This window comes from Dromaius novaehollandiae, chromosome 9, assembly GCF_036370855.1.
Source record: "Dromaius novaehollandiae isolate bDroNov1 chromosome 9, bDroNov1.hap1, whole genome shotgun sequence".
Classification (NCBI taxonomy): Eukaryota; Metazoa; Chordata; class Aves; order Casuariiformes; family Dromaiidae; genus Dromaius; species Dromaius novaehollandiae.
Window position 1 is genome coordinate 18,681,400 of NC_088106.1, and position 23,726 is coordinate 18,705,125.

The 23,726-nt window shown below is 39.5% G+C and overlaps 1 protein-coding gene across 1 annotated transcript in view; it reads left to right on the forward strand.

Moving 5' to 3' along the window:
- Nucleotides 1-23,726, forward strand: part of SLC9A9 (solute carrier family 9 member A9) — a 219,940-nt gene that overhangs the window by 147,760 nt on the left and 48,454 nt on the right. Inside the window, exons 13-14 of the mRNA XM_064516842.1 lie at nucleotides 7,795-7,843; nucleotides 12,954-13,033. Coding sequence (XP_064372912.1) covers nucleotides 7,795-7,843; nucleotides 12,954-13,033 — 129 coding nt within the window. The remainder of the gene's footprint in view (nucleotides 1-7,794; nucleotides 7,844-12,953; nucleotides 13,034-23,726) is intronic.

The following is a 23,726-nucleotide window of genomic DNA, read 5'->3' on the forward strand; positions in this document are numbered from 1 at the left end:
GTTCACATGAAAGTAAAATGTAAGTCTTTGCCCTAAATTTTTCACAAACAGGCTTCAAAATGGGAATCAAATAGAGCCCACTGGCCGAATATGAAAAAGGCCTGAACTGATTACTTGCAACACGATGGAAGTGTGTTTATTCCTTTCAAAGGTGATGACCAATAAATATAAATGTTGCTAAGTGTTATCTAATTCACAGATTATTAAAACATCAAACAAAGTAGAGGAATGATCCTTTCATAAAGTCCATTTAAACCTTGCAGATTTAAATCCAACCTAAGCGCTATTGGGCTTATGGTATCTTGTAAAACACAGTAGACTTAATAATTGTAAAGATCTGCTTAGCTGACTGTAAGCAGTACGCCATTACAGTATAGCAAGGGTGCAGAGTGGGTTTGGCAGAGCTGGCAGCTGCTTTTTCCAATTTGACCCGAAATTCAATCTAATTCATGCAATTACCGTACCGTGTCTGTGGGGATGAATACATAACTTGCATTCCCTATGCCAGCTAGACCTGATAACGTGTGGTGCGACAAGCAGCCTCTTTGTGATAATGCAACGAACAGTGTACCCAATGTCCCTTCTTCCAGAGCCAGTCTGTTACAAAGGTCTTCCCCTAAATCTGAAAACGAGCCCCCATCGTTACGCTGTCACTACACAGAACTAAGGTCTCTGACTTTGGTTGCTGTCAGCCTTCACACTCATTTTCTTCCCTTTTTATTCATCTGCAATGATCCTAGTCCACATGATGGTTTCAGAAAATTCCACGGAAGAAGTGAAAACGATGCTGGCTGGAGTCTGCTTTCCTTCACAGTTCTAGGCAAGAGGCCTGATTCTGCTCTATGGGTACGTCCACGTAGGACAGAGACGTTCCTAACCTGCTTCACGTGCCAGAAGCATTACAGAGACACAGATCACCACTTCCCAGACACCACGAGCTGGAGTGCCACCCTGTCCTGACTGTACCACATCTCATTGCATTTTGTCATACAGATGTACCTCATGTTGCTTCAAAGTGATACCACTTTGATGATACGTATTTTTAGTGCTTCCACTGATACCAAGATAAAGTAGGAGGAATAGAGTAGTGAATGAGATCCCAGCTAGCTAAAGATGTAGTTCATCATTCTAGTTACTATTTGCACACATGCATGATGTAAATGTGAATGTAAACCTTTTTTTTTTTTTTTTTAATTTGTACCATTTTAATTCACACACAGCTGCCCGGCTCTAAGGAAATTATTTGTAAAATTTTATTCAGTGGTATTATCCAAATTTCTTTCTAATACTTAAAATCACATTTAGAAAACTTGTTGCCCTCTTGTAGAGCACTCCAGTTCTGTATTCAACCTTCTGCTTCATTTGCAGTCACAGAATATCTTCGTGTGCTGCGGCCTTGTACACTTGGCAGGCATTCATACAGTTGCAGCTGTATATTAATTTAGTTTAATTGCCAACTCTGCAACCACATAGCTCTCCATAAGTCAACCAAAACTGTGCCATGAGCCTCAGCTGTAAAACTGATGTTTTGTGGTAGCTTTCCAAACAAACTGTGTTTCCAGTTTTACGAAATTAAAAGTTCTAAGCGTGGCAAACTTTCTCTTATTTACATGCTTCTACAGGTTCAAAATCACACTCTTTGTTCTATTTTAGTATTTTGCGTATATAAGACAGAAAGCATTAGCCACATGACAAAGAGCTGTCATAACCATTTAGGAAGCATCATTTACCTGATAATTTACTTTGATCCTTCTCAGCACGAAATTAAACTGATTTGCTCTTTCTGCTGTGAGCCACAAGTGATTATTCTAGCCTTAAACCAAAGTGTTTTCACTTATTAACCATACCAGCCAGAGCTGAACTGTAAATATCTATAAACATGCCATAATTTTCAATGGGATTTATGTCAATCAAAATATAGTACCATAAAAAAAAGATGTTTTTGATGGCTTCTTGTGGGCTGATGCATACAGTAAGCAATCTATAAGAAAAAGCAGATTTTAGGTGTCAGGTTTTTAGGAACAGACATCACTGTTACTGCCATGTGGACAAGAATAATGGTCTGAGCAATCATTATTTATCCTGAAGGTTTTTTAATTTCAATAGTAATGATTTATTGGGGATGGTGAAACAATCTCTTTTAGATTTTGTTCATGTTTCGAGTCTTTACAGTCAATAATTCTGTACTCAATGCAATAGGCTGATGATGGATAGCCACAAGCTTCAGATTTATTCATGCAAAAATATTCAAGATTCCTGTTGCAAAAGCTGTTTAATGGCCATCTTTGAAAATTGGGTTATAAATCACTTACTCAAAAAAACCCTTCCCGGTACATGCAGTTTTTGAGATCTAGGCTGAGGTGTACAGGCTGTTTCAGTTAAAGTGAGATAACTGGTGGAAGGCTGAGGCTATCACACTGGGGCAAAAAAGCTGATATTGTTATTAGTTATTTTACAGCAGCACTCCTGAGGCTCTAAATAAAATCATAGCTCTGTTATGCCAGACTTTGTACATACACATAACGAGGGATGGGCGCTTACAAACTAAATACAAGACAGACCAGTAACGGGGCGGAGAGAGTGCTACTCTCCCCGTTTCAGAATAAGAGGTCACAAACAAGAAGCTCGCCCAAGGGGAGGATGCAGTAGGTGCTGTCCATGGCCACGAACGACACTCAGCCTGCACGACCCGGGCAGCGGGCTGCTCCACTCAGCATGTGCAGAAAGCCCAGGCAGGCCCAGAAGCAGATCTGCAGCACTTACAATTCAGATTTCAGAGAAACGTCTCTAACGAGAGATTTCACAGTACCTAAAGAATTAGTGGGGGAGGGCTGAGAATCACAGGCAGATACAGGCACCAAAAGCTACCCGACATGGCTAAATCATCACAAATATACATGTCTAAGCCTTTCTGTGGCTTCACTATAGAAAGCAGAGATCTTATCCTACAACATTGACTTGGCGATAATTTGAAGTGAGGGAATGAAAAGTTCTCGTTGCCTGAAACGTGATTTACTGCTCAGTATTCTTATGGATTGGTTCTGTATTTCTTACTTCTATTTTCCCTGGCAATTTGGGATTTATCTTCCCATCCATTTTCATTTCAAACCACAAAAAAAAGATGTTATCAACTGCTTTGTATTCAGTGACAAATTCCCCCTTTTATTATCAAACGCATTCTGACTGTTGCTAAAAAAACGATGCACTTGATAGCACACAGGGAATTAAACACCGTCAACTGTAAAGGGTGCTTTTGCAGACTAATGCACAGCTCCTAGCAACAGTTAGGCATAATTGCTAGAGACCGGCGGAAGGCACAGGCTGCAGTTCCAGATTTTGAATACAGCAACTTTGAACAGTGTCTGACTCCAGGTTTTGATCCAGCCTTTATTAAAAAAACAAAGACACAGCACAGCTTTCAGATATTTACTCCGAGTTTGGATTTTGAACTCCTTGATATCTGGGGCATTGGAATCTACAATATTATTAAAGCTTATCTAAATGCCTGCAGTAGATGAACTGCACTGCCATGTAGAGCTGATTAAAAAGTCTTCATTGCATTTATCTTTATGGAAAAAATGCTGTTCTTAATAAAACCTAAATCTTCCTTAAAATGTGTACATTTCAGCCAAATTTTCTCTATAATATTTTAGTAAATTTGAAAAAGAACACAAATACAAAAATGAAAAAGCATGCAATAGATATTTGAAAATTAAAACAAAAGTCCAGTTTCACCTAACTCTAACTTTGTACAGTCTGATTCATGTAGTAGAAAAAGTTGGAGTTTTAGTATGATTGGCAGCAACTGAAATAAGCTTAACTGCTATCTGAATCCAAAAAGTCACTTATACTTGTTAAACAAATCACCACGTTATTTGTGAATATTACCAGTCAAAGCCAAAAAGGTTCAACAAATATGAGGAGAAGCAGATATCAGCAGAAGGAGGTTTTTGTTGGGGAAAGAAAACTTGCCTTGCCCTACAGCTGCCTTCAACCAGCCCTGCTGCTGCTCAGCTTATCTAAAGCTACCTGAGAATAAGCCGACGATGGAAAATCTACTCAGTAAAATGTCATATTTCACATTCTCAAAACATAAGAATAAATCAATTTACCCTGTTGTAAAACCAGGATAATAAGGGTTTTCTGCCAAAGTAATCTCAGCCAGTTCTGGGGCTAGAGGACGAGTCCAGGTCTGAACAGAGAAGGATGGGAGGAAGAGATTCCCCCTGTGACTTCTTTTTCTCAGAAGTATTTTGCGAAAAGAAAGATATATTTTTTTGCTTCTTTGTCTCTTTAAGAGACAGGCCCCAGTAAACAATGATTCTTATACAAAAACTCAGCTTTGGCAATATTTTCACTAAAAATGAAAACTGATAAAGTTTTATCTTTATTAAAGTTAATGAGAAAAGTAAGATCTTTCTTAGCTGCTGTTTTGTAACAAAGAAAAAGCCATCTAGTCTATATTCATCCCAGAGAGGTTGGTTGAAAGGTCATCTGAAATGTTTAATGTATAAAATGAAAAGGTGCAGAAACAGAAAAGCAGAAATAAAAACATACAATAGCCACAGAAGAGCCAAGAATAAAGGAAGAAGGAACAGAGAGGAACTGGGAAAGCAGGACAGAAGGATGGAAAAGGGAGAATGCAAAAAGAAAAGGAAAACAAGATAATAGAAGAAAAGGAACAAAATGGACAGCAAGGAAGGACATGGAAGAAGAAACAATACTCAGTTTGGAAAATGATTTTCTGATCATCCATTGTATCTTCTCACAGAAAGAGAAAAACTGAGAATATTAAAAAGGGAATGATTTTTATAACATTACTGGCAATACCATATTTCTTAGAGGTCTTCACAGTAATCAACGAGTGTTTTAAGTGTGCAGATTGTAGTGGCAATAGCATTAGGTATTGCAGGACTTTTGAGGAAGCCAAGGATGTAAGCTTGAATTGCATGTCTGTGCTTAATTTCAGTTGTCTCGACTGTCTCATGTAATTTGTTACGCTTTGTTTTTTCAAAATTTGCAATTTAAAAATAGCATTCTAGTTCATATCTAGTATATCACAGTTAATTATGGCAGACTGTGATTTTCACTGCTAGGTGCCCAGTGTCAGGCTCCAAAGCCTATGTTTGGATACAAAATAATTAGCCTCAGTTTCAGAAGTGACTGAATCGAGTCTGTTCAGCGCATACTTAATAAAATTGCTAACATTCAGATTACTACAAAAATAGAGTGCTATTTTAATGCATTACAAAACTCTCCCCTAGAATGCAAAGAATGATCTGGTCTTTCCCCAAGGACTTTAAATAGAGAAGGTTGTGCTATACCTACTGCTTTCTGACAGTGAGATACTATCACGTGAGGAAAAAAGACAATGGCATCTGTCCCTGTATTGTAAGCTACAGCAGAGAACAGACCAGAGGAAAGCATCAGCTGTGGCTCTGCGGTATTCCTACGGCATGTAAGCGTTCTTTCCTTTTTCAGACGTGCAAAATCTAAGACAAGCATGATGTCATTAGATACGGATTGCTTTTTTTTCTGGCTTTAAACATAATACTCCTGTTAAGATTTAGAGTGAATATCTTCCTACGTGCTGTGTTATCATCATCTATTTTCTACGCAATAAACAAGGCAGCACTGCTGGCTATCTCTATAACCATAAGGATTAGAAATTATACATGCAGCGAAGCTTATGCAGACCATGGGAAAAAACAAATTCTGTAAAACTCTCTAAACCCAGATTTTTCTTATGCCTGTGGATTCCTGTTCTCCCTGATGAGGTAGAAGTTATATCACTGTTACCAAAACGATACCGCAGCCAGGAGCTCTGGTGTCTACTGGTCACACCGCCAGCCTTTTCCATGTTTGCTATCACAGCGCCGTCAGTCCCGGGCACACTCTTTTCCATCCCCTTTGCTCATTCTGCAAGAAACGCACTGCGACTGCCGCACATGCAGCCCCACGGCTCTGGGGAGCTCGGAGCTGCACAGCGCCCGAATTCAGCTGCCCTCCCAGGAGACCGATCCCTGGGGGCCAGGTCAAACTCAGCAAGAAGAAGAAAGCGTAGGGGAGTTAGTGTGGTAGCCTTTCAGCTACACCTACCATGCGTAAATCCTTTGTATTTTTTATTTCCAGACCTGGGAGGACCCGTAACTATTGCTGTATTGCTGGTGAACACATCTAGTGAATCAGCATAGTCTTATTAATAAATAGGGCATACGACTATGTTTAGGAGACCAGGATTCTTCTCATCCTGGCCTGTTTAATGGGCTTGGGACAGTCGCACCTGGAGCCATGCCGTTGCCGTTGCTTCCCCCTTCCCACCCTGCCCTGGTCCTGCTGCGGTGCCCCGTTCCCCAAAGCCCAGCACAGACGCGGCCTCGAGACACCGCCGGGCCCCACGCGACGACAACAGACCCACTGTCAGGCAGATGGTTAAACCTCTGCGTGTGCTTCTTTTTTTCCCTGTGCAAATGTTCTCACGTTAATGAAATGGAAAATATCTAACTTGATGACTTACTCCAAACTAATGAATAGGTTAGTACCCTCTGAAGCGCCTTCTAGCAACTTAAAGGACAACAGGACAAAAAAAAAAAAAAGGAAACTGCTGTTTATTTATTCTGTCTCCTTGTTGAGTCAGCACCAGGATCATTATTTTTAATCAAAAGAAATATTTATGCCCAGAGGACTCAGATTTGTTGAAGCTTAGGAGCTGTGACTGAAGCAAACCTCCATTCTCTCCCCACTCAGGATTTACATATAAAAAGCATCTGCTTTGTATATAGTTCCTGTCCTTGGCTCTGGCTGCATTAGAGCAAATGCTTAGTATTTACAGCAAAGAATGCTGAGCCAGGCAATTGTTAATAATAAATATGATTTTTAAATATATTTTGATGTGTTGCTACTGAAAGCAAAAACACACTCAACAAGGAAGAATGTCAGGAAAACAGAAATGTGGCCTTAAATGAACATCTGGTGAAATAATACATTTTCTTTGCATCAGTAAGTTCTGCATTAGCTCAGTGGACCTGACGTTATTTGGGCAGCTTGTGAGGCATTCGGGGGCTGTTGCTCGCCCTAGCTGCGGACTTCAGATTGCAGTGACAGGAGTGTGATTCACCCTCCATCACGGCTCCCTGCTGCCTTGGTGCCGCCCCCAGCACAAGCCTGCCTCTGTCAGCCAGCTCCGCATCTCTCAGCTGCATTTCTTTGCAGTTCCAGAAGGGCCACATTCAATATACATCAATTCTTCCACCCCATCACTTTTAACAGCTAATTTCTTTTTTTCCTGTCCGCATTAGTAAAATGCCATCCAAGTTCCCATTACCTTGCACATCACCTGCTGCAGCCTCCTCTCCCCTCTGCTTCGCCCCGTACCATTTGCCAAGTGAAGCCCTTTCAGGGTGCTAGAAGTCGTCCTTAGCACCGCACAGTCCTGCAGCCTGATCCTCTCCAAGCCTCCCAAAGCCCAGGTCCTCCCCAACACCCCTCTTCCGCCAGGAGCTGCAGCATTTCACAGCTCGGACCAACGGCTTGGTTGCTTTTTACCACGTACGGATCAGAGCCAGGGTGAGACTCTAATCTCAGGTATTACGAATGGCCATTAAAAAGAATCTTGCATTTCCTAAATACTTATTAAGGACTACTTTCTTGATTAAGAAAGTGATCTTAATGTTTGGCCAGCTCTTCTCTGCATTTCACACTTTGTAGGACACGAGGGCACAAGAGAAACATTTCTACCCACAAAGCTCTCTAACATACAGCAGACCATAACCGCACGTCTCATTTTTTTAACAGAGTCGGTGTAGATCCAGATGAAGATCTGAAAGCAGAAGCTGCAAACCAGGTATGTTACAATTTCAGATATATATGCTGAATTAGACACCGTTCAATTGTTGGCAAATCATGTTTGTAAAATATAGCGTTATACCTGAAAATTTTTAAAACAGGCAGGTTAAAACAGTGGGAGCTGCAAAGCATTTTCTAACTGTTTACTGTACAAGGGCCAGGGAGAGGAGATATATATATATATTTTAATGTGCATGCACTCATGAAAATTCTGTAACTGAAAATGTTACGGAATTTTGAAAATTATTGTAAATAAATGCTAAAAGATATCCTGAGGGGTCAATTCCACAAAATAATGGAAGTAGTGCCTTGATAAATCCAAACATTTATGATCTTCCAAACGCTGCCTTTATGGAAATGCGACATTTCAGAACAACATTTAATCCCCTGGATTAAACAAGTAAAATTTGCAATGTTCAAGTTCTAATTTCTAGTAGGTCAGGTTCCTGGAAATACGGTTCATTTTCCACGTAACAACCTGAGTAGCTAGTGAAGTGGAAAACTTTAAACTAAAGGAGGCTATTTAACAAGCTGCAGTTGTTCATCTGTCACCCTCCTTTTCTTTTGTCATATACGTATGAAATTGTTTCAAATGCAGCACTGTCTGCAACAACAGCAGAAATCTATAAGACAGTCAATACACAGAGACTTAACATGTCCTTTAGCATGGTAGGTGGAACAGAAGTAGGATTAGAGAAAATCAATGCTACATTAGATAAGTCATCAAAGCAAAAAAATGCCTAATGCCAACTGTGTCCCTATTTCCAGGTAATACCATCCCCTCCTCTGTCAGACTGCACAGCTGGAACCGATAGTGAAATCACCCAACAGTGAGATAAATGTAGGAAATAAGTTATGGCAAGACATGAACAATTCTCCTGCAAATACATGAAAAATAACATTAGGCAGAATTTTAATTTATCTTACATACTGAGTTTAAGACCTTCACATAGCTGAAGGCACTCAGGGTCTCAACTTTGGCTGAAACTGAATGGGTTTCAGGCGCCAAACTGTCCCAGTGTTTCTTTGAAAAAGATGAAAAAAAGTCTTTACCATTCGTATCTGGCCATAAACTTAGCTTCCCGTCTCAGTCGCTATTAAAGGTGTTAGCATACCATTCCCATTGCATCATGTCAAGACACTGATTTATTCTGCATCTGAAGGGAAAGTGCTGTTCACTGATATCACCCTCCTAAGCATCTCGGTAAGAATTCCTGCAAAGCCTCTGCCCAAAATCTGACCAAGGCCAGGGCCCAGAACCTTCATCTTAACCTATTCTTGATTGCACTTCAAAACTGCATAATCTCTGACGTTTTCCAGTTTACAGCACTCATGAACTATTAAACATCAGAGAATGCTGAATTATTTTCACAGTATAAAATTTACTGAACACGTATGTCTTGCAAAAATTTGCTTTCTTCAGAAGTCAATAGGCTTCTAATTTTCTCCTTCTTTTATTAAACATGAAAAAAATCCTGTTTATGAATAACAATAATGCATCCAGTATCCCAACTGTGTCCTGTGAATTAACACCTAGCGCTGTTGACAAAACTCAGCAATACAATACAGTAGGTGTAAATAAATATAACACATTTCACGCCCTGTCATGTTTAAGTCAGCATTCCTTAGAGTAGTAAACCTTACTTTGGAAGACAGTTTTGTTGCTCTGATTTTCTTTTTTCCCCATGGTTTGCTATCTTCATTTCACTGACCTTTTTCTATTTGACATCTCAGTCTTTTACTAAATCAGACCTCTACTGCATTCTTTCTAGTTCTGTTTTAACGCAGCACCCATCATTGTTGTTCAATTTATTTCAGATTATTTCTTTAAATTTTCTCTTTTCTTTCATGATTTTCCAAATTAGATGCCTCCTGACTTTTTTGGTGATTGAATATAGTTCATATCTTAGTGACAGTTCATACAGCCCTGTCACACAACGTGTAGATTTGCAGAAGAAGTGACTACAAAGCAAAGCTTTTAATCACAGTTTTCTAGAGTTTCATTTTTTATCTCACCTTTACTACTTTTTCCCCAAAGATGACACCTACTGACTCATCCTGCTCCTACATAATAAAACATATTGGACAACTCCATGGTACACTTGCAGGAGGCCTTGGCTGCACTGTAAATGATGGACTTGGGGGGTTGTGAGAGCAGGCAGCGGGATTCAAAGGGCGTGTGCTCTAGCTGGTGCGAGCTGTTGGTCTGACTTCAGCAGAGCTGCAGCGGTACCAGCGTACCTGCCCTCTGCAAAGGCTGCATAAGGAGATGCCGCAGCAGAAGCACAAGTTTGGGACTAGCAGATCTGTGGTTATAGATTCAGCAGTCATTTATTCACCTCACTCTTCAGCAGCTAAGTAGCCTGCAAAGAACAAGTCCCATTTCCTCTCTTCCTTATGAGATGTCCCCCACACCATATCCATCAATCCAAAGTGGGAGAGAAGAAAAGTGAATTTAACTCCCTATGCTCTGAGCTAAACCTTGCAGTACCTATAGATGTACATGATACATCAGCAATGCTGCTGCACCTTAGAACTTAATTTTAAAGGCCATTCATTCGGAGGCAGAGATGAAGCCTACCTGAGCAAGGCACACAACCTAGGCCACCAAACTGCCTAAAGTTATGTCTCCTCCCCCTGAGAAAACACAACCAGAGAAAAAAACAATAGGTGAATTATCAAACCATGGTTTGAACTTCATAATACTTGCATGCGTTTCTGTAAGTCTTGCCAAATCATAGCCTGTTTTGACTCCTGCAGAAAGCATATTCATAAGCTTCACAAAGAACCTGGGCAAATAACATATCAAGGGCCAATGTCTCCCATGGCCAATTAAAGGTCTGACCCTGGCAAACTTTAAACCACAGCTTCAGGGAGATTTGTACCACAAATAAGGACTGAATCCACTTAGGAATAAGATGTGTTGAAGTTTTCAAACTTCGTGGAAACCAAGTCTCTAGGCTCCTCCGTTCCCAGCTAGAGCACTTGGCCAGAAAGGGGCAGCCTCGAGGTCCGCTGAGGAAGCCTAAACACCAGGGTGTTTTGGTGAGGGTGCCTCTCAGTTCATATCTGTAACCAGACCTGGACTTTTTAGAGACAGAAAAAGCCCTGAAACTCCCCCTATCCCATAAGCAGCATGGCAGAAGGCAAGAGCAGCTACGTGGCTGCATAGCCCTTTTCCTTTCTTATCTCTTTACCTTGTTCCCTCTTTTTCCCTTCCCTCACCACTCTCCCCATGAAATCAGTCTTCTCTTCTCTGAAGGAAGTGGAGTTATTATTTACGAGTTCCTTGTATATAGTTGTTTCCAGCCTTCTGATTATGCTCATTGCTTTATTCTGGACTGGCTCAAGCAGTGATTTGGGCAGTCAGCTAGCAGGGAGATTACAACTCCGGTTGTGAGAACTGGGCTCCTTCCCTAGCAGAGTTATAGTCTTTTAATTTATAATCACCATCTGGACTTCACCATGCCAAGATCTCATCCATCAAAAGCGTCTCTCAGATTGTTTGTGTTAGGTCTGTCTTGCCTTGCCTTGAACGTGTTTATCATCAAATCATTATGCATAAACAGAAGATATAATAGCCTAACTCATTAATATCCGTTAATTTATTGATGGACTTTCATAGCTCAGTTCTGAAAAACCATAAATAATATATAGAAATACACAAAAGCAGTCAGTTTGCTGCATACACATTCATACACATTCAGAGTATAAACACAAAAAGCTAACTCTGGTGAGCAGAATACAGGATGAATAATCACCAAGCTAAGCTGCAAAGTTGATTTATTAAAAAAAAAAGTCAAAAGCTTGCATAGCAGTGGGGTTTTTGGTTTTTTTGTTTTTAACTAATTTCCCATAAACAAAGATAGTTAAAATCTTTTATTTTGGTAGTTTTTGTGCTGCTGTTAGGGATTAGCACCATCTTCTCCCCATTCCTGCAGTTGCTAGGCACTGCCCTAAAACACTCAATTCGTAATAAGGAATCAGATCCCAAGAATAATATTTAGCCTATTTGGTGCATTTGTAAGTTGTTGTAAGTGACCAGCCTTTGGCATTACCAAAATCATCAGCCACTATAACATGATTTCTGTCTCCACCCAACGTTACCCAAAACTTAGTAAAATCAACGTAAAAGTTCCCACATAAAGGTTGTATTGGAACTAGCCCTTACAGTTTTAAGGGTCAGACCATTATCATCATCAGTGAATTTACATGCATGCTGATGTACAATAAGAAATGGAATTGTCACTGTATTATTAGATTAAAACATTAAAATGATCAGATGAATTGCCTTGAAATTGCATAAAGAAAAACTTTCCCATTAAAAAATAATCTAACTTGCAGCAAAACAGCAGCAGGATGATCACGGAGTATCCTTTAGGGAACTGGCATTGCCATTCCTAATTCCATCCTGCCACTAATTCTTCTGCTCATATTGATATAACGCCCAGAGCACAACCAAACTAGCTGTCTTTGTACAGAAGACTGTTACTAATGTACTATTCCAAATTATGACCCTGAGTAAAAGGACGGCCCATATATCTGTGCAGAGCTCCCCAGAATTAATTTGCAGAATGTAGGGCAGTGTTTTGAGCCAGCACATATTGGTACTTAAGACTATCCCTGCTTCGCAAAGTTGCTGTATTCCTCTCACCTTGGAAAGAAGCACGGAAAGGAAAGTTGTGTCATAATTAGAATATCATGACCCCTTTGGGAATGACATTTTGTTAGCCATACACAAATAGCATCTGAGCTGGAAAGAGTAAACTGAAGTAATCCCACAATGGCAATTAAATTGAAATATCATTTTATTGATCCCAGAATATAGTGCTTTGCAGCTGCTTAATAAAATTGGAATAATTAATAAAAGTAAATGCTGAACCCTTCCAATGAGTATAGAGCAATGAGAAATGCAGTATATGAGCCAATCTGCTCATGAACTAATTCACAGAGATGAAATTTCTGGGCCAAAGAGGCTTTTTAAATTGGAGGGGGGGGGGGAAAGCACTTCATTGTAATTTGGTTTGACATGTATTTTTGATATTGGAACTTTGTTTTGTGTATGTTCTAAAAACACTTTCCATTTTATGCATTTGCTTATTTTGCAGAGAGCATCTAACTTGGATAAAAATACAACGAAAGCCGAGAGTGCATGGCTGTTCAGAATATGGTATGGATTTGACCACAAGTATCCTTTTCTGTTCTAAGCCATAGACCACAGTTTCATGACAACTGACACCTTCAAAATATTTAAGAATCCAAACATGATTATACTTTTAAACCCAAAACCTAAACACATTCAGTTAGATTACAGCCTTTGTAAGGAGGAGAAATCATGAACCCAAGGAACAGCTTTGCAGAAGCAGGGGAGCGCAGTAGGACCTTCCTGAGTGAAGCTATAGGGAGTGAGAATGAACCGAGATGAGAACCACTGCCTTATGGCAAAATATAGTCGATGCGTTTAAATAAACGAACATGTTTGAATTTCAGGGTAAAATTAAGCCAATTATTAATCAGCTATGGAAGCTGGAGACTGCAGAATGGCTGACTGGGAAGGGGACAGGCAGGCTGGAGGGCAAGGCCCTTCCCAGACCTCCTTGGACGGCTCTTGGCAGGTCCACACTTCCTCGAGCCAAAGGCTGCTGCCTGCTTGCATATTGCAGAGCAGCAGCCACCCAAGAAAAAGTACAAAGAAAGACAACACTGGTTTACCCACACCCCTACAAACAGCCAGAGAAAGATGCACCCACTGTGAAGACGTAGCTCCCAGGACTTCCCTGGAGATCACATTTCATTTTCCCAGAGTCCTGAACCTTTGTACTTCTGTCCTACTGAGGCAGCACTGTCACATCTTACACCCTCAACATCTACCTCCCAAAGGCCCGGTACGGCGTGCACTGCTCACTCCTTGACACCTACGCTGTCATTAACACCTGCGCAAAGAGATGGTAAATGCTCCCATTCTAAGTTACTGTCATTTCATCCTCACTCTGCAAAGGCTTCACGAGCTAGCAGTGTTGATACCCCACAATGACAGTCATGCCCCAAGCCTTTAACAGACCAACACAACGAATATAACAGAAGTCCTCCTGCTAATTTCCATGCATCCTGGCTTAGGAACTCACCAGGCAAAGCTCTACCAGCAGCCTCCGTTATGCCATAGCATGTCTATTGTTCCACTATCCTGCGCTATTGAGCAGAGATAAACGTTCAGGCTACATCTGTATTTTTCTGATGTGAGCTGCAGCAAACTCAGATGAAATAATATTTCAGCTGATAAAATGCAACTCTTTGGGAATACAGCTTCCTAGGAGAGTTCAAGTGAAGTTATCCTTCAAAAAGACTTTTGACAGAAGAAAACATCTTTTCAGTTAAAAATGAATGCATTGCCCTAATTAATCTACCAGAGCAGTTATAAGGGCCAAAATGCAATTAGAATTAAATTTTTTTCCCTAGGATAATTCTTCAAGGATATTTAGAAATAGTATGTGAATGCAGTATAAAGGGGGAAATATGTTTAAAAATTAATGCCAAGTACCAACATTACTGGCTTTAGCTACCACCAGTCCCGCTTCTTCAGAAGGAACAGCCTATGGTTGTGGAGTATCTTAGAAACATAGAACAATAAGTCAGAAAGGAGAGATGAACAAGGCAAAAAAGAAAAAAAATGTTGTGCTCTGAAGAAAAGAGAGAGAGAGTGCAAAAAATGCGGACAGGAATGGCAAGAACAGGGCAGAGGTGAGTTAAAAAAGAAATAAAAGACAACAAGGGTAGAGCTGGAAAACAAGAGACAGAGGCAGAAGAGAAAGAGAAAAATCAATATGAAAGAGTCAGACAACAGTACCTGCAAAATGAAAGGGCTATAAAATTCACAAGAAGCAAAAACAAAGGTCTTCTGCCTTCTCTGAGGTTATCTGTACGGTAGAGACCTTGAATCTGGGTCCCTGCTGCTTTATTCTAGTAAGTCTGGTTTCAAAGGTTTTTGCATTTCAACAAAATATTTTAAGTGATTTTTAAAAGATTCTTAGAATTAACAAATTTATTCTTAAGCGTCAATGTCATTTCTAGTCAAGTTGTAATCTTTCTTTTGAACTCAGATTTTCAGAGACTATATATTATCCTAAAATATATTTTCATTCTAAACAATATTTCTACATCTTACTAATCCTGAAAATGTATGTCCATATCCTTGGAGAGAATGACGGTTCAGCCCACTGATGCTGTGACTCACAGCTCTGAACATTTCTTCAGTATGACTATTCCTGAAATACATTCTTTTTAGGGAGAGAGAAATTACCCACCCCAACTTTTCTTCACATCTGTGCCCTTCACTGCCCAAGGTTACAAAGTTGTGCTACTGAAAGTAAAAGAAGAAATTGCTATGTAGTGCAGTATCTATACAAGATTGTATACTGGATTATGATAAAGTTTTCAAAGAAAAGATACTGCAAATAATCATCTATCTGGTTATATACTTCAAAAGCATGCACGACTGTGACATTTCTATAGTTCGACATTTGCTCTTAGGCATTAACACAAAGCTACCCACTCTTCTGGCAACAAGATCTCTTTGCCTGTTTACTTCACGGGGGAAAAACAAGTGGGAGGAAATATCACTGAAGAAATCAAAAGGTTGTGTTGGTTTTTGCTGTCATTCTGAATGATTTCCACTTAATTCAGTGGTCTTAGACAATGGCAACCCCCCACAGTAGAGTGGAACTATATAAAAAAAACTGAAATGGACTTTGAGAATCAAATTTTATTCTTGTTCTGAAAGAAACAGTAGGAGCCTGCTCCAAAGCCAGCTGGATTCCGTAAGGGTCCTTTTATTTAAACAAGTCTCTTTGAATGAAGTATTGACACTTGAGAATAACATACTGTTCTCTAAAATCAGTGCTAAGAAATGTTAATATTGGAACAATTAAAATGAAGAAGAGATGATTTGAGTACTTAGAGGTATCTTCTTGGATTTTCATCTCAATAATTTAAACAAGTAATACGCAAAATAAAATGCCTGGTATTTGAAAGACTGTAAATGCCAGTGAATCTATTTCAGCTTACTTGTTTTTACAGCTAATAGCACTCTACCATTCAAAGTTGTCACGAACTACTAAAGGCTAGTGGAGAAGAAAAGTGAGAGAAAGAAAACAAAAATAGTCCATGAATTCATCTGAAAAAAACCAGGATCAGTAATCCAGCATTATATAGAATATAAAGCATTTTTTTCCCGCAAGAGTAGAGTCCTCTGTACATCAGGGCACAGCTCAAATAAACAGCGAGCAAAGCTGTCCCATTCCAGATGCATCCTACAAGAAAATTAAAACTTTACTCCCAGGTAGTAGCAATTTGCTTTTAACTCTTCTCAGTCCCAAACCTCCTTTCTCACTTACTCCAGACAGGACATATATAAGACTGCCGCTGGTTTCTGCCTGCCCGCTCCCAAGACATGGGATACCTGCCAAGCGCTAGAAGAGATTTCTTTCTCCTCTGTGTAGGCCTGTATTCCCAGCCACAACCTAGCCCTAAAAATGAAGGCAAAATTAATAGTGTAAGATTGTAAAACAGTCTTCATCCATTTTTCCAGCTACTTTGGACTAAACTTCTGCAATCAATTTTGGTTTAACATAATTTTGTGCAAGGCTTTTTGTCCACTAAGGCTTTTTTTCTCTCTCTATTCATGTAATTCTCACTTCCTCACTTGGGGTCATTTTGGCTCTCCCTGGCTGTTCTGTTGCATCAGTCAGGAAGGTGACTGTACCACCCTCCCTGCTGCTAAGGCTGTATAGTGAAAGAAGAGAGTATTTGGGATTGCTCCACTAAAATACAAAAATGCAGAAATAACTGAAACTGAAGAGGAAAAAACGAGAGCATAACATATATGCTAAGATGTTTCCATCCATAAATACTCACCTTCTAAGGAGAAGCCTGCATTATGCTGCAGGACATGTACTTCTAATAGGAGTGTTCGCTCTTCAGTACCCCACACCGAAATGTGCATTGGGAAACAACAGTTGCTGCGCAACAGGAAAACGTATGCAAGATTGCAATAGAGGAAACAGGGTGAAAGCAAGAAGGGAAGGAAGAAGAGGGACAGAGGCTTCAAATGCATGGTAAGTTTCTTTTTAATACTTAATACGCACTGAATTCCCATAGATGGGCCTTGGGCTGACCTGCAGCCAGGTCTGGTTGGTTTTTTCTGGCCATGGGGTAAGGAAGGAACCGGGTGTGATGTGGTCCTCCAAGGCTGAACGTGACCAGAGTACGATGCTCCCTGTCTCGGGCACACATGAGGGTGAGTGGGAGCAGCAAGCAAGGTATGATGGTTGTTGTTAGCGGGCAAACACGGATATTATAAGTATTACACTGAGAGGCCACTGCGTTCTCGATACCACGCCAAGCCACCAAATCCTCACAGGCATGTGGTGCCTAACTTCTACAGAGCTTTCCCTTTTGACCTCCTCACACGCACACTGCCACAAATAGAGCAGGAGGAGGAGTACTTTCTCCTTCTTTACAGATTTCTTTTGAGTTTGAGGAACTAACATTCAGTTACATTGAAGAGAAGAAGTAGTCTGGGACAGAGTCAACCAATTCTGCACAAAGAAACTTCTCAAAGTGTTTCTCCTTGAACTGCAGTTAGCAACCGTTCAGCTGTACTCCTTTCAGTTTAAAAGAAAGGTGTGTATGGCCTCTCCACTTACCTGAAATCAATCAGCCAAAAGGAATTGCATTGCTTGTAAAGACTTCAAAAGTTTATCCTCCTTAACTTATCAGTGTGCCTATCATTTTATTTCTCCTGTGCTTTGTACATGTATAAAACAGAAATAATGACTGCCTATGAAGTAAGATAAGTACTACTCTGCACCTGCGAGAGAATGGAAAAGCTACTGAAAGCAAAAATGCATTCTAGGGTATGGTGAACCGAATCAAAGAAAAAGGCAGCATCTTATGGTCTTCAGCTGAATTTTCCTTATAGTATGACTTACCACTGTCATATCAGAGATAGACATCTTTGAAAAGAGATGACAAGAGGCTGTAAGAATGTGTGTGCACACAGGTTTCTTTTATCTGCTGGTAAATGACAGGTTTCCTGATTACTAATATTCTAATATGGTAATCCTTAGCACTTCAGTAGCAACAGCAAAATAGCATGCTGTGTCCTAGTTTTGGACCTAGACAGTTTTCAGACAGAGAAAACACAGCCCCATCTCAGAGACTTCAGTCTCATCATGAAGCAAAGCAGCATCAGGTAATGCAATGTTATCAAAGGCGGTAGCACAAGGCAACAGTAACGTGGACCTGGCTAGCATGAAAACTAGACATCACAGCATAGACTTGCTGATAGAGAACAGGAATACGTTTTGCAGATGTTATAAGCAATTCACAATAAAAGCTAAGAGGAAACACAAAACCTAATCAGTGGACTCTAGTGGATATCAAGAACATGAACGTGAAGCAAGAGCAGCAAGCTACATCATAAAGCTTTCTCAAACACCGCAAATTTGGGCATGACAGGGTCCCCAGAGGTATTTTAGCATTAGCAACAATTGCCATTACTCTCAGCTTGGTTCAAAACTCATTCAAAAACACATTTGCAAGCATGTGATCTAGGAAAACTCATAGGGTTTTTTTGGCACAGATAATCACTGTATCCGATTTGGTGCCATTTCCTGACCCCTTCCAAGGACACAAGATTATTGAAACCCTGCAAATTAACATAATAAACATCATGGCTAAAGATAAACCAGAATAATAAGTGACCTCAATTTGTCCTCCATTCACAGGCAGAAACCTGGATAAACAATTCTTGAACAATTCCATGTTGAATATGCAAGTAAAATAATTCTTATTTGCAAAGTTTCCTCATGTCAATTCTTTGAAAATCTATTTATCCTTCAGATATTTTTACAAGAAAGAACATTATTAAAACATGACATTAAATATCAGGTGTGAATAAAAGCTAAATATGAAGTGTTTTACTTGCTTAGGATATAGCACTCATTTAAGTACTCTCTTATAATTGACAGTCTGATAGTTGAGAGTAGGTAACATTTACTTTAGATTTTATATTTAGTCTATCAGCCTGAGTCAGAACTTCAGACTTCATGATAAGATGGTGTGTGCCCTGAGTATCAAGGGGAGATACTCAATTATTGCTCAGAAAGCATGCCTAAAATCGTAGTGCTTTTTCACTGTTCACCTTGCATACGACAGTAATAGCATTTCATTCCCATCAACATAACATCTATAAGAAGATGATGGTGGATGGCTAAATAAAAAATCCCTAGTTGTTTTGCATTTGACATCTGCTCATTTTCACCCTTGCATTGCAAGAGACATATGTAAAAATTATCAGCAATAGCTCCTTGATATTTTTATTGCAAAATACAAATGTTTGAACACACCCTTTCCCCACTATGATCTTGAAAGACAATGGGAGCTGCAGGAATTTTAGTTCCACAAAACTTTGGCTATTCTATCTAAAAGCAAAAGTTAGAAGGAGGAGGGAGGAAAGCAGATGTGTTTTTGTGGACAAACAGCGACAGCAATATCCTCAACATATTACTCCCCATGAATGGACATTCAGAAGATACTACTGGAATCAAAGGCATTATCTCCTTTCTTCATTGTCTAACAATTTATCACCGTTATTTCCACCAAGCTCAGCTTCTTTTTGTTCAATACACATATAAAGTCTCAGCACACTAAGAAGGATAAATAAATGATACATATACGGTATTGCACTCACAGAGGGCATGCATGTGTGCATATAGTATAGGTATATTTATAGAGAGTTCTCCCCTCCTCAGTCTTTGGATCCTCATTTACTAGGATTTGTGGATTATTAATGTTTTGGGATTAATTCCCTGCTAGTATGTAGAGGAATCATGTCTTTGTGTCCTTATCTTTCAGTCATTCTTCGCACATTGTCTGTAAAGTCTGGCCTATCTACAGATACCTGAATAGCAATCCATTATAGGAGGAAGAGTCACATTTTAATTTACTTTAAAACACCTTCATTGACAACCATCACTGTTGAACACACAGAAGAGTGTACGGCTCTTCTCTCATCTTTGGAAATTGGCTGATATTCTGGGAGAGGCATAGGCATAGTTGTATGTAATATCTGAAAATGATTTAGCTAGGATTTCTGCAGATCAAATTTCAATATTTAAGAGTAGTGCCATATGTGATCTCTGTCTCAATCCATGACATCTTTCTCCCCTTAAGTCACCATCCCAACACTAAGAGAAAGTAATGGAAACCTCTGAAAAGTTCTAATATTCATCTAGAACATTTCAGTAAACAAACTTACCCTGGAAATTTCATGAAGGTGAAATTTCTTGAGTGAATCTGATTACTTCCCATTTCTGCTCAGGCAGGAATGGCTTTCTGCTTTGTCATTCATAACACAATACACACATATACATGTCATAACACATCATTCATAACACAACTAAATGACGAAACATTACCAGTTTCATTAGAAAAACTGTCCATACTTGGCCTGCCCATTCAAAACCAAAGACTGAAACAGAAACTAGATTAGCTGGACAAAAAAGAAAAATCTTTACTATACAAACTAGGATTTATTTCAAACATAAAAAATAATCTTTAGAAAAAATAAACACAAAAGTGTTATACAGCATTTCAGTTACCCCCCCCTCCCCCCCCAAAAAAAAAGCCCAGGCAATTCATGGTAGACAAGAAAAACTATTGCACTCTGTGTAGTAACTGATTAAAAATCTAGACCTAAACTGCCAAATAAATTAATTCACAATATCTAGAAGAAAATTTTGATTGTAAGCTTGTAAGAAGAGGAGATATCTTTGTTCTGTGCTAATGCAGGACCCTGTACAGTATGGTTACCATCCAAGAGCAAGTCTTCTATTTGCTATGGCAGTATGTACTATAAAAAAAAATTTTTTAATTTCCCAGCAACCAAAGACGAAATGCATTACAAGTGCATTACCATGTGCATTACTATGCACAACTGGGTATAATCAGAAGTAAGGAGATAAAGTTTGAAATTTTTACTATTCAGACTTTTCATCCTGACAGTGAGAGTGAATACATTGTGGAAAGGTCTCTCTACATTGTTAAAGCTGATAAAATAGCAAAAAATATAGTTGGGAAGAAAAAGAACCAGCAAGGGAAAACAACAGAGTGATCAGATTTTTCTTCATAGTCTAATTTTATCCCATATATAATACAATACAAAATATAAATCATTCTGGAAAAAGATAGTTTTGCCAAAGACTTTTACTTTGCTGGTAGCAAATCCATTAAAACAAATTTCCTGATTTCTTTAAAGCTATCATGGTAGTATGCTGTGCTTTTGCCTTTAAAGGAAGAAATAAAGGGACGTGGGAAAAGTTTATGGGATTTCAAAAAAATCAATGTTCAAAATAATGAGCAAACATTGCAGGCATGGCACAAGTGGAAAGGGAGAGAATGTCATTATTATTATTGCAATCTGAGAAAGGGAAGTGCTTTAGTGTGAAAAGAGATTCATAGTAAAGCCCACAAAAGCTCTTTATAAGGTGTTATTGAATCCTCGTTGTGATCCTTCAGAGACATGCGGGGCCAGCGTCTATTTTGTGTTCTTTGCGTGGGATGGTCATTGATTTTTGTAGGAGTTTTGCATAGTAACTCAGGTAGATTCTGGGCTACAGCTTACTCTAGACAAGTCAGTGTAAAATCACCACACCTTGTATATACTGTCCTAGTTCATTTGACCTAGCATACCTTGTGCTTGTGCTGACCCAGGGCTTCTCTGACTTTCTGACAACAAGGACCACATCTGAATATAAGGAATGCTTCACAGACCCCACCAGGCCCAATTACAAATGCATGGGTCTTTATAGCAACTATACCACCTTCTTTCATGGAAAAATACTTATTAAAATCATCAGTAGCTAGAAACTAGACTCCTCATCCCACACAGAGTTCTAAAATTTAAAAATAAAGTTGTTCATAGCAGAAATAAGGCATTTTAAGCTTTCCAGAAGACGATAACTCCAAAACTTATTTTAAAAGTCAATTTTTTTTTTTTTTGAATGTTTCTGAAATGTTTCCAAGGCTTGTCAACTGTGTAGGGTCTGGCAGCCCACCAAGTAGGTCAGGAAGCTGAAAAATACAGAAGTAGAACTGGAGGCTCTGGAGCACCAAGACATCTGCTTTTGCAGGGCTCTGAGTACCAGCTGGCTGCGGAGCTCCCCCATGGGCTGCCAGAGCTGGGGGGAACAGGGAAGGCACGGGAAAGCAGGCAGGGCTGCTGTCTGGATCACTGCTGAAGCTGCTACGTTCCTGGGCAGTATTTTGTTTCATTTCAGCAAACAAGCATTTTAGAGATACCATATCCAAAAATTTTGGACTGGGTATGATTGCAATTTCCTTTAGCAAGTTTGAGCCCCTGGAAGCAAAGCAGCATCTTTTGCAAAGCACCAGCGAGAGCTTGGTGCCTCTCAGCGAGGGGTCGGTCCCCTGGCCTGGACGCCTCCGCGCCGTACCCAAGAGCTGAGAAATTCCAGCTATTCCCCCCAGGTTTCCTGAGGGCCCTTTCTGAAACTCTTCAGCAGATGGGTGGACAATTTGAAGTCCTACTAAGAGCACGTAGCACTTCATACCACATTCACAGCAACGTGAAGAACCAAGGCCTCAGTCAGGGGATCCAGCTTGCAAAACTGTTTCCATTTTTCTCTTAATGTTTTCTACAGCTGTATTAAACAGCCATTCACAGCTGCAGCATGTTAAATCTAGACAGCATCAAGATTTATGCTTCAGCATAAGAGAAATTCAGCACATATATTAACAGGACTGAACAAAGACTGACTGGATTCCTCTTACAGACATATTTTATACAGAACTGCTATATTAATCGCTAATGGCCAAGTTCCAAATGTTCTTGCATGGAAAAAAGATATTACTAGAAAAATTAATATATTTAAAATTCGTTGAATGTTATAAAAAACCAAAACACTTTTCAGTTCTGCAGCTGATTTCTGCCTTTTCAGCTGTCTGTTACACTACCTGTAAATCAAAATACACAACTTGAATGAGTTGATCCAAAGCCTAGTGAAGTAAATGTAATCACAGTTCACTGACCTCAACAACTTTATAGCTCAAGCTATCTTAGTATCTGATTTTACTGATTATTATGCCATGTGACAATTTTTTATTTTGCTTTATTTTTTCCTCCTCTTCTCACTTTATTATTACAGCACACAGTAGTCTGAATGTGTAAAGAAGCAGAAGCCCAGGCTTGTGTTAGTCCACTCAAGCACGAAATTATAGTTTGTTGGCTGACAATACTTAGCAGCACCCAGGAGACCTAAGTATGATATAGCAGTACCAGAAGTTTATAACACAGGCTTAATCAACCATATCTCAGAACCTTCTTTCAAGTCCCTTATTATTTCATTCACAGCACTGTATGTGCAAAAAGTGACTTTACATTACAGCTGAAGTGTTTTCAAATGTTCTTCTGCATGTGTATCTTCCTCCATTGCCTTTCCAGTCACTTAGCACGTATCCAAATGCTTCAACTTGCATGCAGCACACGCTGCATATCTAATACTGGGTATAAATGGTGGTACTTTTATAGCAGCAATTGCCACAACGAGATACTGCTAATTATAACACTGCCTAAGCAAGAAATTGGTAATGCTTCCTGGTAAGGATCTTTTCTTAATGCTAAATTACAGTGGAATTGCTGTAAAAGCCACGAGACTGTAAAGGATTTCAGTATGATTAAGGTTACCAGGAATACCAAAGGGTGTGTTAATGATTTTCCACATATTAGAGAGTATTGAATCAATCATTGATTTGAAGTCTTTTATGGAAAGTTACTATCTAGATGCAAAACCTCAGAACTCATT